General features: G+C 41.9%; 1 protein-coding gene across 2 annotated transcripts in view; it reads left to right on the top strand.

Moving 5' to 3' along the window:
• Positions 1 to 16576, top strand: part of NEK10 (NIMA related kinase 10) — a 290181-nt gene that overhangs the window by 82699 nt on the left and 190906 nt on the right. For both annotated transcript variants that reach the window (XM_043443207.1, XM_043443206.1), the window contains 7 exons: positions 1093 to 1232; positions 2122 to 2183; positions 4412 to 4489; positions 6282 to 6346; positions 14152 to 14254; positions 14347 to 14475; positions 14978 to 15115. In XM_043443207.1, the coding sequence (XP_043299142.1) occupies positions 1093 to 1232; positions 2122 to 2183; positions 4412 to 4489; positions 6282 to 6346; positions 14152 to 14254; positions 14347 to 14475; positions 14978 to 15115 (715 nt within the window). The remainder of the gene's footprint in view (positions 1 to 1092; positions 1233 to 2121; positions 2184 to 4411; positions 4490 to 6281; positions 6347 to 14151; positions 14255 to 14346; positions 14476 to 14977; positions 15116 to 16576) is intronic.

Consider the following 16576-nt stretch of genomic DNA (forward strand, 5'->3'; position numbering starts at 1 on the left):
TGCCAGGTTGTCTACTGGCTGGAGTATGAACAGGCTGTGTTGTCAGGGTGGCATCCAGGAGATCTAGTCATGCCCATTCACCCGCAGTCCCAAACTCAGAGGCAGTAGCTAAAAGGCTCCATGCTCTGGATCAGGCAGAGTGAGCCCTGACATCCAAGTTTGATCATAACTGAAGTCACTAATGGTGATTACCCCTAGACCCGGCTGCATGCTCTTCCCTGTGCTCCCCAAAGGAAGGGCAGAGGGCCTGGTGATGCAGGAGGGAGGCCGGGGGACTCCATCCATGCTACATTTGGGCATACAGAAATCTAGGTACAGCTGCGGTCATGACAAACAAATACAAAAACAAACAAAAAACAACTCAGGGCAGTCATGTAAAACAAAAGGCAACAAAGCAGATAAAGACAGATAAATAATCTCTTGTGGAGATGTTACACCAAGTAAACAGAGAATCAAATGCTTTATTTTGTCAAAGACTGAACAGACTGTGAAGTTTATAAAATGAAATTGAAGGTGAGATGATAGAACAGCACAGAGGAGAGCAGGATGACTATAGAGCTGGGAAAGATGAGAACTGAACAACATGCCCAAACCCAGTACCAGGAAGAACGTGGAGTCAGTGAAGGGAAGGGCATGCCTGATGACATTACATACAGCACAAGGGAAGCGGACGAGGGAACCAGGGAAAGGAAGTGTACCCGCAGAGCATGTGGGTAATTGACACCCTTAAGGCAAGGGAAATTTTGCAAAGCCTCAATGATCTAATAAAAGAGAACTTCCCTAAGATAAAAGAAGGCTGAAATTTAATGGAAAAAGATAAAACCCAGAATGATGAAGACCGAGATGTATTCAAGTAAATGGCAGAGGAAAAGAGTTCAAAACAGAGGCGGCTGAATGAAACAGAGAGAGATGACTCCTACATCACATCGTACACAGAAATCATGTCTGGGTAGTTTGGAAGGTCAAAAATAAAGATAGCATAGGAGAAAACTTTATGATCTGGGAGAGGCAAGATTTCTCAAATGGAAACCAGAAAGGACTGACCATGAACTGCCATTGGTAAATCAGTCTGTGCATTGACTTCTTTTTCAGAGACAGAAATTTTGTTTCTGATCGATCCTCCATTGGAAGCCTGTCTAGTGCCAATGCTGCTGGCCGAATCCAGCAGCTTCATTTGTCAGAAGATTTAAGCCCTCGGGAAATACAAGAAAATACTTTCTCTCTTCAAGCAGGTATTTATATCACATCATTATGTTTTATTATTTGATACTGTTTAACTTTGTATTATTCTATTATAAGATTATAAGGATAATATTAATTAGGCCCAATTTATAACTATAAAAGCTATGAAGTTAAATTCACGTGGACGCTTGAAACTTCTTGGTACCAGTGTTGGAATTGCAGATTAACGACACCCCGACTTTCCTTACCGTGTTCTGGACAGGTGCACAGCTAGGGGTTGGACTCCTGGCCCCTTCTCCTTACAAGTTCTGTGTCCTAGTCTATCAGCCCTCCGAAACAGTTCATGCCCAGATTGTAAAGGTTACTTTGTATAGTGTATTTAAAGTGCACACTATTTGTCCACCCATCGTGGACGTACAGTGCACACCTGCTCCATGAGGGCCCGTGTTGGGCTCGGGGCGGATGGTCCCTGCCCGCCTCCCCCAGTGCACAGGCGGTGCGTGGGGTGTGTGGCACTTGGGTTACATGGAGAAGGCAGGCGCCGGCCAGCACAACTCAGCTGCCTTTCCCCAGAGGTGTGCCAGAGGGAAAACCAGTATTTGTTTTAAAACCAACTCTTCAAAAAAAATATTTCTTTATTTGGGTGCACAAGGTCTTGCTGCAGCACACGGGGTCTTTGATCTTCATTGAGGCATGTGGGGTTTTTAGTTGCATCATGTAGGATGTAGCTCCCTGGCCAGCGCTTAGACCCGGGCCCTCTGCAATGGGAATGTGGAGTCTTGGTCACTGGTCCACCAGGGAAGGCCCAGAAAGTTAGTGTTTTTTGAGGACTGACTCTGCCAGTGAAGTTCTCTGAGGCAGGCAGTGAGAGTGCGGATGTAACCATGCAAGTGTAGCCGTGGGCACGAAAGACTTGGTGTTTGGTGGTTTTCGTTGCAGCCTGCTGTGCAGCCCTCACGGAGCTGGTGCTGGACGACACCAACGCCCACCAGGTGGTGCAGGTGAGGGGTGGGGCGCCGCGAGCACGCACAGTGGGGGGGCGGGGCGTCGGGACCACGCACGGGGGGGCGGGGCACCGCGAGCACGCACAGTGGGGGGTGGGGCACCGCGAGCACGCACGGTCGGGGGGCGGGGCATCAGGACCACGCACAGTGGCGGGGCGGGGCACCGCGAGCACGCACAGTCGCCGGGCTGGGGCGTCGGGACCACGCACATTGCGGGGGTGGGGTGTGGGAGGGTGTGGGAGGGTGTGGCGGGGGGGGGGGGCCGCTGCAGGCGGCCCTTGTGTGCCAGGACATGGCCTCTGTGGTACCGACAGCCCGGTCTTAAGGTATTGTGATCTCTTATCTGACGTGTAAGATTCCATTTTATATTCTTGTCCTTCCCCTGTTAACTCACTTAGCTTTAAGAGAACTGCCTTGTAGTTGACTGATGGTGTTTATTTCTTATATTATATGCAGTTTATTTCATTCTCTTTATACTTTTTTAAAAAGCTATCCTGAACTGTTTTAATTTGGGGCACACAGGATTCCATGAGCTAAGGATAACAGTAACTTTAAGAGGACATCAAGTTATTTAGGGTCTATGCCCAGTAGTGGGATGGTGGGGTCATATGGATGAAACACAGCAAACAAAATATTTATTGCTGAGAGACTAATTTCAGAAAACACACAAAGCATAATTCAGTAACCAACTTACTACATATGGAGTCATATGTATGTGTGTGTGTGTATAAATACACACATTTGTATACCACCCATAAAACTTAGTTCCTGCTTGTTGGATTTTGCAGAGGAAACTTTTTTGGGGGGGGTCAATACATCAACTTAAAAATATATAAATTCATAATGTTAGTAAGGGTCAGGTCAGCAGTGATGAGAGTCCCTGAGGAGCTCAGCAGCTCAGGGTGGCTGGTAAGGCAGGGGGAAGCTCAGTCCCGTGACTGTTAACTTGCTCTCTTGGCCTCTGGAAAAGTATTCAGCCTAAGCATTGACTTTGTCATGTATAAAACAAGGAAACTGTAAGACTAATTCACATAATAGCTAGTAAGTCAAAAAGAGAGAAGCAAGTACTGTATATTAACACATATATATGGAATCTAGAAAGATGGCACTGATGAACCTATCTGCAGGCAGCAGTGGAGACGCAGACACAGAGAACAGACTTGTGGACCCAGTGGGGGAAGGAGACAGAGGGATGCATTGAAAGAGTAGCAGGGAAACATACATTACCAAACGTAAAATAGGTAGCCACCGGGGATTTGCAGTGTCATGCAGGGAGCACAAACAACCTCTGTGACAACCTAGAGGGGTGGGATGGTGTAGGAGGGGGGAGGGAGATTCGAAAGAGAGGGGACATGTGTATACCTATGGCTGATTCATGTTGATGTATGGCAGAAACCAACAATGCAATATTTACAACAATATTGTAAAGCAGTTATCCTCCAGTTAAAAATAAATTATTTTATAAAAGACTGAGTGCAGTAAGGCAGGTAAAACTCTGCACTTAGAGAATTTAGTAAATTATGTGTTTAATAGATAATAAAAAAGTACCAGTAAGGCAGTACATTTGTTCATTCCTCAATGTGTATATTTGTATTAGAATAAGTCTCAGTTCAGTTCAGTTCAGTCGCCCAGTCACATCCAACTCTTTGTGACCCCATGAATCAGCATGCCAGGGCTCCCTGTCCATCACCAACTCCCAGAGTTTACTCAAACTCATGTCCATTGAGAATAAGTCTAGAAAGATGTTAATTGTTTATACAAATAGCATTGATTTTTTAAAATCTATTTTCTCTTAATTTTCTCTTTTCTTTTCTATGCTAATTTATCTCCATGTATTATTTAATTAATAGAACAATAAAGGGAGAAATATTTTATACAATTTTTATAAATTATAGTTTTATATATTATAATTATATTTTATAATTTTATATTTAAAATGCAAAATATAGAGATATTTGGATCCCTTAACTCTGCTCCCTTTTTGGCTCCTACTCTTTGATTTTAAAGTATTTAAATCTCTTTTAATTGGTGTACTTAGTTATCATCTTTAATGACAGTTGAAATTTTAAGATCTGGTTATACCCTTTGATGTTTAAACACATTACATTAACATCTTTAGTATTGTCCTATAATATTTACTTATGGTTCCAAAATTTCTTCTTTAATGTTTTAAAGTTGTTCTTTTCTTTTTGCTCACTGATAACATGGCATCTTTATTCTTTCAGGAAAATGGTATATATACGATAGCTAAATTAATTTTACCAAACAAACAAAAGAATGCAGCAAAAACTAATCTATTACAGGTAATAAACATATCTGTTATTCGTTAATATCAAGTTACTGGGATCTGGGGAAATTTTGATAATATAAGGTATGATTTTTAGAACTTGTAGGTTAGCACTGGTCCCCTGTACTGACTCTGAGGGAAAAATACCTGGTGAGAGAGGCTGGCATGGAAAGAAATGCTGTTAAAACAGTGTAAAAGGTTTAATAGTAGTTTCTCCATAGGGAGATAGGTGATTTTATTTAGATATTTCTTTGCTTATCCATAAGTTCTGTGTTTTTAAAAACATTGCTTATATATCAGTAAAAAAAAAAGGGGGGGGGTGGAAATTATGTGCTGTATTTAAGCATGGCCCACAGTCAGTAGCCTTTCTCCTCTACAAAGGCAAACTTGTAAAATGGATCTCAGGAGATGAGAAGGTGCTGCTCGGGAGAGTGAAGGGGTGGGGTGGACACCCATGACCCCTGCTCCAGAGGGGATGAGCATACACAGAGGAGCATGGACACAGCCGGAAGGCCTGGCAGCTCAGAGCGTGCTTAGGGCAGGTGTGTGGGGGTGGGAGAAGGGGCCTGGTGGGTAAGAAGGGGTCACATTCTGCAGGGTCTTTCATGGACACCAGGGGGCAAGTGTTCCCCGAGACACTGGAATAATAAAATCGGATTCAGAGGAAGCCTTTGCAGCTGTTGAAGCTCATCATTTTTTTCAAGTCATTAGAAAAGGAAGTAAAAAGTACCATCTGCCTTCAAGCTGACTTAAGAGCTCTCACCCAGAATGATCGTCAGACCCTGCAGAGAAATTGTGCTGGTGTCTGTGGGCTGGCAGACAGAGCCACCGCTGAGAACATAGAGGCGTGGGGCTGACTTTCTCTCAGGCAGCACAGAGGCCTGACCTTGCGCCAGAACAGGACAAGTCCGCCCTCTACTGGATGTGCAGCCTGTTAGGTCTGCAGAGGGCTTTAAAGAATTTGTAGGTAAATTCTCCCAAGACTCACACAGGTTCCCCACTTCTCACAGCCGCCACTGCTTTCTCATCAGGCTCGTTTGTGTCGTCTTATATCTGCCTGACTTTTCCAGGCCATTTTCTTTGCGACCCTTCTGTACTTAGATCACTGATTTTATGAAATGATTCCAGACTCGAACTCAGCAACGCTAGTCACCCTTGTGGTGGCCTCGGGTACAGGTACAGCGGCAGGCCGGGGGTTCTCTGCTCTCTTTTCTCAGCACTGCGGAATTTCCAGTGTGTTTTTTTCTCTGGTGAACCGTCACAGGCCTCTTCTGAGTGTTCTCAGGAGTGACTGTAGATGGTTCTGTCTGGGGACTGCCTTAGACTTTACTCAAGAAACCAATTTGTCAAGTTGGAGTCCACTGTGCCTGTGGATATTTTTATATGTCATCATTTCTAGGGTTTATTTTCTCACAAAAATTATATAAATATTGAGGCATACGTAGCAGGCTAGAAACAAAATTAACCTTGAACTCCTGGAAATCTTGTGACGTTTGGTTTTCTTGGCACAGGAATTCTATTTCTTGTTTCTGTGCTCCTTTTGTACATTCTAGAAAGGAACTAATGACAGGCACTGAATCAAACAAGGCCCAGACTGCTAGGCTTCTGCAATGCAAATGCTTTTTAAACAGGGGAACTGGCTCTGGTGTTGATGTCACCTGTTCTCAGATATGAGCTGTGGCTCCCATATGCACCAGCCATGCTCACTGTAGAGCCACGTTAGTGTCCACTTCATGGTCATTCTATCCTGAAAATGTTTTACCTTCTTGAGCTACCATTTGAGAATCACATATCCTTCTATTTTCCAGTGTTATGCATTCAGAGCCTTGAGGTTTCTCTTCAGTATGGAAAGAAACAGACCACTCTTTAAAAGGTATGAGCTTAGAGAAATTTGAGTGACCCGTGATCTTTAGATTCAACTTTTTTCACAGGCCTGCTTTATATGCAAACAGTAAGAGAAGAAAGAGTCAAAATGCAAACCATGTGTCCTCGGATTTCTTAAAATGCACAGATACAGCAAAGCAGCCCTAAGTGATATCTTCACACCGAACATTCGCAGAGTGACGAGGAAGCACGTGAATCAAATCAGTACAGCTCTTTTCATTACTTGTGACTGCTGCAGTGTTTACTTTTTCTCTCTTTTTTAAGACGTTAACTTTTAAAATGATGAAATAAAATCATGTGCTTGTTTTTGCCCCTTCAGAAATGTCTGAAGTTGATCTAGTCATTTCCTTTTTTTAAAAATTTTGGCTGTACTGGGTCTTTGTTGCTGAGCACAGGCTTTCTCTAGTTGAGTGGAGCAGGGACTGCTCTCTTGTTGCAGAGTACAGGCTCTAGAGCTCGGGTTCAATAGTTGGGGCCCACGGACTTCGTTGCCCCATAGTATGTTGGATCCTTCCTGACCAGGGATCGAAGCCGAGTGCTCCACATTGGTAGGTGGACTCCCAGGCCTTGGACCACCAGGGAAGTCCTAATCACTGCCTTTTAATCAGTAGAGAAGAAAATACTTATCTGGATGCTCTTCATAGGATAGGAATTCACTTGTAGGGTAGAAAGCTGGATGTTCCTGGATCAGAAGGCTGTGTGCCGAGCATGACAAAAAAGCCACCACCTCAGGAAGCAGACAGTGGTTACTCACAGGTGTGGTCTGTGCACCATAGAGGTGGCAGGTTAGCCAAATCAAAGGCCCAGGTTCTTATTAGAATTTTATTGATAAACCAGAATGGAAATAAAACCATGGGTTAATTGAACATCGTTTGTTCAGAATGGGACATTTTGTGTTTTTACTTTATTTCTATATGACACTTAACATTTAGGGGAAAAAAGGAAATATTAGTTACTCCTTGCTTTTGTTTAGTCAGTAAGTCATATCTGACTCTAGGTGACCCCATGAACTACAGCACACCAGGCTTCCCAGTCCTCCACTGTCTCCTGGAGTTTGCACAAACCCATGTCCATTGTGTCAATTTCAGTTTAGTTGCTCAGTTGTATCCAACGCTTTGTGACCCCATGGACTATAGCACACCAGGCCTCCCTGTCCATCACCAACTCCCAAAGCTTATTCAGACTCATATCCATTGAGACAGTGATGCCATCCAAGCATCTCATCCTCTGTCGTCCCCTTCTCCTCCTGCCTTCAATCCTTCCCAGCATCAGGGTCTTTTCCAATGAGTCAGTTCTTTGAATCAGGTGGCCAAAGTATCAGCTTCATCATCAGTCCTTCCAATGAATATTCAGGACTGATTTCCTTTAGGATACACTGATTTGATCTCCTTTCAGTCCAAGGGACTCTCAAGAGTCTTCTCCAACACCACAGTTCAAAAGCATCAATTCTTTGGTGCTCAGCTTTCCTTATAGCCCAATGCTCACATCCATACATGACTACTGGAAAAACCATAGCTTTGACTAGATGGACCTTGTTGGCAAAGTAATGTCCCTGATTTTTAATATGCTGTCTAGGTTGGTTATAGCTTTTCTTCCAAGGAGCAAGTGTTTTTTGATTTCATGGCTGCAGTCACCATCTGCAGTGATTTTAGAGCCCCCCCAAATAAAGTCTCTTACTATTTCCATTGTTTCCCCATCTATTTGCCATGAAGTGATAGGACTGGATGCCATAATCTTAGTTTTCTGAATGTTGTTTGAAGCCAACTTTTTCACTCTCCTCTTTCACTTTCATCAAGAGGCTCTTTAGTTCTTTACTTTCTGTTATAAGGGTGGTGTCATTTGCATATCTGAGGTTATTGATATTTCTCCTGGCAGTCTTGATTCCAGCTTGTGTTTCATCCAGCTGGCATTTTGCATGATGTACTCTGCAGAAAAGTTAAATAAGCAGGGTGACAGTATACAGCCTTGACGTACTCCTTTCCCAACTTGGAACCAGTCTGTTGTTCCATGTCCAGTTCTAACTGTCGCTTCTTGACCTGCACACAGATTTCTCAGGAGGCGGGTAAGATGGTCTGGTATTCCTATCTCTTTAAGAATTTTCCACAGCTTGTTGTTATCCACACAGTCAAAAGCTTTGGCATAGTCAATAAAGCAGATGTTTTTTCTGGAAACTCTCTTGCTTTTTGATGATCCAACGGGTGTTGGCAATTTGATCTCTTGTTCCTCTGCCTTTTCGAAAACCAGCTTGAACATCTGGAATTTCACAGTTCACGTACTGTTGAAGCCTGGCTTGCAGAATTTTGAGCTTTACTTTGCTAGCATGTGAGATGAGTGCAATTGTGTGATAGTTTGAACATTCTTTGGCATTACCTTTCTTTGGGATTGGAATGAAAACTGACCTTTTCCAGTTCTGTGGCCACTGCTGAGTTTTCCAAATTTGCTGACATAATTGAGTACAGCACTTTCACAGCATCATCTTTTAGGATTTGAAATATCTCAGCTGGAATTCCATCACCTCCACTAGCTTTATTTGTAGTGATGCTTCCTAAGGCCCACTTGACTTCACATTCCAGGATGTATGACTCTGGGTGAGTGATCACACCATCGTGGTTATCTGGGTCATGAAGATATTTTTTGTATAGTTCTTCTGTGTATTTTTGCCACCTCTTCTTAATATCTTCTGCTTCTGTTAGGTCCATACCATTTCTGTCCTTTATTGTGCCCACCTTTGCATGAAATATTCCCTTGATATCTCTGCTTTTCTTGAAGAGATCTCTAGTCTTCCTCATTCTATTGTTTTCCTCTATTTCTTTGCATTGATCGCTGAGGAAGGCTTTCTTATCTCTCCTTGCTTTTCTTTGGAACTCTGCATTCAGATGCTTATATCTTTCCTTTTCTCCTTTGCCTTTAGCTTTTCTTCTTTTCACAGCTATTTGTAAGGCCTCCTCAGACAACCATTTTGCCTTTTTGCATTTCTTTCTCTTGGGGATGGTCTTGATCACTACCTCCTGTACAATGTCACGAACCACTGTCAATAATTCTTCAGGTACTCTGTCAGATCTAATCCCTTGAATCTATTTCTCACTTCTACTGTATAATTGTAAGGGATTTGATTTAGGTCATACCTGAATGGTCTAGTGCTTTTCCCTATTTTCTTCAATTTAAGTCTGAATTTGGCAATAACGAGTTCATGATCTGAGCCACAGTCAGCTTCTGGTCTTGTTTTTGCTGACTGTATAGAGCTTCTCCATCTTTGGCTACAAAGAATATAATCAATCTGATTCAGTATTGACCATCTGGTGATGTCCATGTGTAGAGTCTTCTCTTGTGTTGTTAGAAAAGGGTGTTTGGTATGACCAGTGCATTCTCTTGGCAAAACTCTGTTAGCCTTTGCCCTGCTTCATTTTTTACTCCAAGGCCAAACTTGCCTGTTACTCCAGGTATCTCTTGACCTCCTACATTTGCATTCCAGTCCCCTATGATGAAAAGGACATCCTTTTTGGGTGTTAGTTCTAGAAGGTCTTGTAGGTATTCATAGATCCATTCAACTTCAACTTCTTCAGCATTACTGACTGGGTCATAGACTTGGATTACTGTGATATTGATTGGTTTGCCTTGGAAATGAACAGAGATCCTTCTGTCGTTTTTGAGATTGCACCCAAGTACTGCATTTCGGACTCTTTTGTTAACTATGAGGGCTACTCCATTTCTTCTAAGGGATTCTTACCCACAGTAGTAGATATAATGGTCATTTGAGTTAAATTTGCCCATTCCAGTCCATTTTAGCTCACTGATTCCTAAAATGTCAGTGTTTACTCTTGGCATCTCCTGTTTGACCACTTCCAATTTACCTTGATTCAGGGACCTAACATTCCAGGTTCCTGTGCAATATTGTTCTTTACAGTGTCAGACTTTGCTTCCATCACGAGTCACATCCACAACTGGGTGTTGTTTTTGCTTTGGCTCCATCTCTTCATTCTTTCTGGAGTTATTTCTCCACTCTTCTCCAGTAGCTTATTGGGCACCTACTGACCTGGGGAGTTCATTTTTCAGTTCCCTATCTTTTTGTCTTTTCATACTGTTCATGGGGTTCTCAAGGCAAGAATACTGAAGTGGTTTGCCATTCCCTTCTCCAGTGACCCACATTTTGTCAGACCTCTCCACCATGACCCATCCATCTTGGGTGACCCTACATGGCATGGCTCATAGTTTCATTGAGTTAGACGAGGCTTTGGTCCATGTGATCAGTTTGATTAGTTTTCTGTGATTGTGGTTTTCATTCTGTCTGCCATCTGAAGGATAAGGATAAGAGGCTTATGGAAACTTCTTGATGGGAGAGACTGACTGTGGGGGAAACTGGGTCTTGTTCTGATGGGTGGGGCCATGCTCAGTAGATCTTTAATCCAAAAATCTGATGATGGCTGGAGCTGTGTTCCCTCCCTCCTACCATGTGTTGATGATGCCACCCAAACTTCTCATCCTCTGTCACCGCCTTCTCTTCCTGCCCTCAGTCTTTCCTAGTATCAGGGTCTTTTCCAGTGAGTTGGATCTTCACATCAAGTGATCAAAGTATTGGAGCTTCAGCTTTAGCACCAGTCTTCTAATAAATATTCAAGGTTTATTTCCTTTAAGATTGACTGGTTTGATGTCCTTGGTGTCCAAGGTACTCTCAAGAGTTTTCTCCAGTGCCACAATTCAAAAGCATCAATTCTTCATTGCTCAGCATTCTTTATGGTCCAACTCTCACATCCCTGCATGACTACTGGAAAAATCATAGCTTTGATTATACTTTGTTGGCAAAGTGATGTCTCTGCTTTTTATTATGTTGACTAGATTTGCCGTAGCTTTCCTTCCAAGGAGCAAGCATCTTTTAATTTCATGACTGTGGTCACCATTATTCATTATTATTATTATATATATTTATTCATTATAACCTTTTATTTCAATGCTGTAAATCACCAGATGGTCAGTACCAAAAACAGATTATATTCTCTGCAGCCCAAGATAGAGAAGCTCTATCTCTCTCAGTCAGTAAAAACAAGACCTGGTGCTGACTCTGACTCAGATCATGAATCCATATTGTAAAATTCAGCCTTAAATTGAAGAAAGTAGGGAAAACTACAAGGTCATTCAGGTATGACCTAAATCGAATCCCTTATTATTATACAGTGGAGGTGATGAATAGATTCAAGGGACTAGATCTGGTAGACAGAGTACCTGAAAAACTGTGGATGGAGGTTTGTAAAATTTTACAGGAGGCAGTGACCAAAAGCATCCCAAAGAAAAAGAAGGGCAAGAAGACAAAGTGACTGTCTGAGGAGGCTTTGCAAATAGCCAAGGAAAGAAGAGATGTGAAAGGTAAGGGAGAAAGAGAAAGATATACCCAGCTGAATGCAAAGTTCCAGAGTGTAGCAAGGAGAGATAAGAAGGGCTTCTTAAAGAACAATGCGAAGAAATAGATGAAAACAATAGAATGGGTAAGACCAGAGATCTCTTCAAGAAAATGAGAGATATCAAGGGAACATTTCATGCACAGATGGGCATAATAAAGGACAGGAACAGTAAGGACCTAACAGAATCAGAAGAGATTAAGAAGAGGTGGCAAGAGTACACAGATGAATTATACAAGAAAGGTCTTAAACATGATGGCATGGTCACTCACCTAGAGCCAGACATCCTGGGATGTAAAGTCAAGTGGGCCTTAGGAAGCATTACTATGAACAAAGCTAGTGTAGGTAATAGAATTCCAGCTGAGCTATTTCAAAGCCTAACAGATGATGCTGTTAAAGGACTGCACTCGATATATCAGCAAATTTGGAAAACTCAGCAGTGGCCACAGGAGCGGAAAAGGTCGGTTTTCATTCTAAGCCCAAAGAACGGCAATGCCAAAAGGTGTTCAGATTACCAGACAGTTATACTCATTTCACATGCTAGGAAGGTTATTCTCAAAATCCTTCAAGCTAGGCTTTAGCACTATGTGAACTGAGAACTTCCACATATACAAACTGGGTTTTGAAGAGGCAGAGGAACTAGAGATCAATTTGCCAGCATTCATTGGATCATGGAAAAAGCAAGGGAGTTCCAGTAAAACATCAACTTCTGCCTCATTGACTACATTAAAAGCTTTGACTCTGTGAATCACAGAAAAGTGTGGAAAATTGTTAAAGAGATGGGAATACCAGACCATCTTATCTGTCACCTGAGAAGCCTGTATTGCAGGTCAAGAAGCAACAGTTAGAAGTGAATATGGAACAATGGACCGTTCAAAATTGAGAAAGGAGTACATCAGGGCTGTATATTGTCACCCTGCTTATTTAACTTATATACAGAGTACATCATGATGTACTGGGCTGAATGAAACACAAGCTGGAATCAAGATTGCTGAGAGAAATATCAGCAAGCTCAGATATGCAGAAGATATCTCTCTAATGGCAGAAAGTGAAGAACCAAAGAGCTTCTTGATGAAAGTGAAAGAGGAGAGTGAAAAAGCGGACTTAAAACTCAACATTTGAAAATCTAAGATCATGGTGTCTGGTCATATCACTTCATGGCAAACTGATGGGGAAAAAGTGGAAGCAATGGCTGATTTTATTATCTTGGACTCCAAAATTACTGCGGATGGTGACTGCAGGTACAAAATTAAAAGATGCTTTCTCCTTGGAAGGAAAGTTATGACAGACCTAGACAGCATATTAAAAAGCAGAGACATTACTTTGCTAACAAAGGCCCATCTAGTCAAGGCTATGATTTTTCCAGTAGTTGTGGATGTGAGAGTTGGATCATAAAGAAGCCTGAGTGCCAAAGAATTGATGGTTTCAAATTGTGATCCTGGAGTAGACTCTTGAGAGTCCCTTGGACTGCAAGGAGATCATACCAGCCAATCTTAAAGGAAATCAACCCTGAATATTCATTGGAAGATTGATGCTGAAGCTGAAGCTCCAATACTTTGACCACCAGTGCAAAGAGGTGACTCATTGGAAAAGACTCTGATGCTGGGAAAGATGGAAAGAAAAAGGAGAAGGGGCGGCAGAGGATGAGATATTTAGATAGCATCACCGACTCAATGGACATGATTTAAGCAAACTCTGGAAGATAGTGGAGGACAGCAGAGCCTGATGTGCTGAAGTCCATGGGGTTGCAAAGAATCAGACAGGACTCAGTGGCTGAACAATAACAACAAATCATCCACATCGGTGGACTTAGAAGATTTTAATAAACCCAAACCCTTGAAACCAGTAGCTTGGAAATGATGCATAAATATCTTCATTTTTATTCATCTGTATTTTAACTGTTTTCATGAAACATTCAAAAGTTAGGTTACCATTTCCCTCCTCGGGTTAATATGAGGACTGACTCAAACGGCATTTGTGAAAGTGCTCTGTGCTCAGTAGACATCTGGTAAGCATCCATTCCTACTATGTTTGATACCATACCCCCAAATGCCTTACAGATAACATTTCTGTAAAATCTGTATCATATCTATTTGTTTTATTGTGGCAAAAAGCACATCGCATGAGACGTACCCTCTTACATTGTTAACTGTGCAGTCTAGTGTTCCTAACTGTAAGCTAGGGTTGTGCAGCAGATCTCTGGAACTTCCCTTTCCAGTTACTTTTCCTTGCCCCCTGAGACGTGTGTCTAGTTTATTTTTGTGGGATAAGTTGGAAAGCATTATTGCCCCCATTTGTTGGCCAGTATATTTAATGTAATTTACCTACGAGGGCACCAAAGGGAGGGAACAGGCCAGACTTTCAAACCCCTACATGAAGTATGTGTGTGCATTTTTCTCTGTAGACTTTTCCCCACCGACCTGTTTGAGACCTTCATTGATATAGGACATTATGTTCGTGATATCAGTGCTTACGAAGAATTAGTATCAAAGTTGAATTTATTAGTGGTAAGTCTTGACTTTTAACTAATTTGGCAGGCTGCTATGTGGTTAGGATGTGTTTATCATAGTGACCTGTTTCCTTTTCATTTTTTGGTTAGGAGGATGAACTGAAGCAAATTGCTGAAAATGTTGAAAGCATTAATCAGAATAAAGCTCCTTCAAAATATATAGGCAACTATGCGATTTTGGATCATCTCGGCAGTGGAGCTTTTGGCTGTGTTTACAAGGTGACTTGGCCCTCAAACAATGTTTCTGATGTTCCCAAACAAGTTGCATGTCTCCCTGCATACCCACACACACGTGAATTGGAGCGCTTGTTGGTGAGCAGGTAGAAATAAAAAGTAGAATGATTTGTTTTTGTCCAACAGATGGCCACACTGATATCTCACTCTCAGCTCTAGAAACTGGCCACTGATCTTTGAAGACAGAAAGTGTCATTGATTTCTCATGCAAATAGTCAGAATGGCTTGTCCTAATGCATGACACCTTCTCCAAATTCACACCGTTGTTTCTGTACTTACCCAGTAAAATCCTGCTAAAAACGACAACCTGATTCAGGAGATACTGATAACAATTTTTTTGAGCTGAGCTTAGTGTAAATTCAAATTGAATTTTTAAAGTTATATAACTAATTGAGATGACTTGGCTTAATCATGTGACCTTATTAATTTGTAGTAATCACTGTCTTCCTCTCTACTATTCTCTCTCTCTCTGTCTCATTTATCTTAGGTTAGGAAGCGCAGTGGTCAAAATCTTTTAGCAATGAAAGAGGTCAACTTACATAACCCAGCATTTGGAAAAGATAAAAAAGACCGAGACAGCAGCGTAAGGAATATTGTTTCTGAATTAACCATAATTAAAGAACAGGTAATGGTTTTGCTTACAAAGGTGTTTTTCTTAAATAAATGTCATCCAAAAAGTAGAGTTCATGTGCTGTTCCTGTCCACGCTGTGTAGGAACTAGTTCTGTTTAAACTAATTGGCACTGAGATGATATCAACCAGGAGAACTAAGCCTTGACATTGAACCACAGACAGTATATGGGATTATAACTACATCAGGGCCAGGAATGCAGAACAATTGAGTTCACAGCCCAGAGTGCATAATGTATGAGAAAGCGTATCTGCTTCCTTCTTACTATGTTGAAGTGTATTTGGTTACTTCATTATGTGCATAAGAGTATGACTAAGACTTCCCAGATTTTTGTCAAATGGAACCAGGTTGTCAACATTCCTCAATATGGATTATTTTATCTAAACTGTGGATTTTCAAGTTGGGTTATTATTTATTGGCTTGAGCAGAATATTCGAACATAGTGTTAACAACTCAATTAAGTATCATGAAGGTGTGTTCAAGAGAAAGAACAAACATGTCAGAGAGAAATGGGATTTCTTGTTGTCATCAGTGAACACACTGGCTTCTTTTTCAGCTTTCTTTGTTTATATGTTCATCGTGGGTGCTGTTTGTCTGTGACTCCGGGGGAGACCTATCTCCATGGCTGTTTGTTGTTGTTCAGTCCCTGTCCTTCACTATCTCTCCTGGAGTTTGCTCAAATTCATGTCCATTGAGGCAGTGATGCTATCTAAACATCTCATCCTCCGTAGCCCCCTTCTCCTCCCACCCTCAATCTTTCCCAGCATCAGGGTCTTTTCCAATGAGTAAACTCTTTGCATCAGGTGGCCAAAGTATTGGAGCTTCAGCTTCAGTATTAGTCCTTTCAATGAATACTCAGAGTTGATTTCCTTTCGGATTGACTGGTTTGATCTCCTTGAATCCAAATCTGAATACAGTCTGGCCAGTGAGCTAGGTCAAGAACATGGCTCTTTACTTCCCTAGTCACTTCCCATGTGACTTGAACTTGAAATATGCTGGCCACTTGGTAGTTGATGAGGTAAACTAGTGGTTTTAGAATATCTTCTAAGAAGAAAAGTCATAAGGGTGGGGCCATAGGAGGCCTCTGCTTGAACTTTTTTTTTTCATTTATTTTTATTAGTTGGAGGCTAATTACTTTACAATATTGAAGTGGGTTTTGTCATACATTGACATGAATCAGCCATGGATTTACATGTATTCCCCATCCCGATCCCCCCTCCCACCTCCCTCTCCACCCGATTCCTCTGGGTCCTCCCAGTGCACCAGGCCCGAGCACTTGTCTCATGCATCCCACCTGGGCTGGTGATCTGTTTCACCATAGATAGTATACATGCTGTTCTTTTGAAACATCCCACCCTCACCTTCTCCCACAGAGTTCAAAAGTCTGTTCTGTACTTCTGTGTCTCTTTTGCTGTTTTGCATATAGGGTTATCATTACCATCTTTCTAAATTCCAT

The sequence above is a fragment of the Cervus canadensis genome, chromosome 22, assembly GCF_019320065.1.
Source record: "Cervus canadensis isolate Bull #8, Minnesota chromosome 22, ASM1932006v1, whole genome shotgun sequence".
Taxonomy (NCBI): domain Eukaryota; kingdom Metazoa; phylum Chordata; class Mammalia; order Artiodactyla; family Cervidae; genus Cervus; species Cervus canadensis.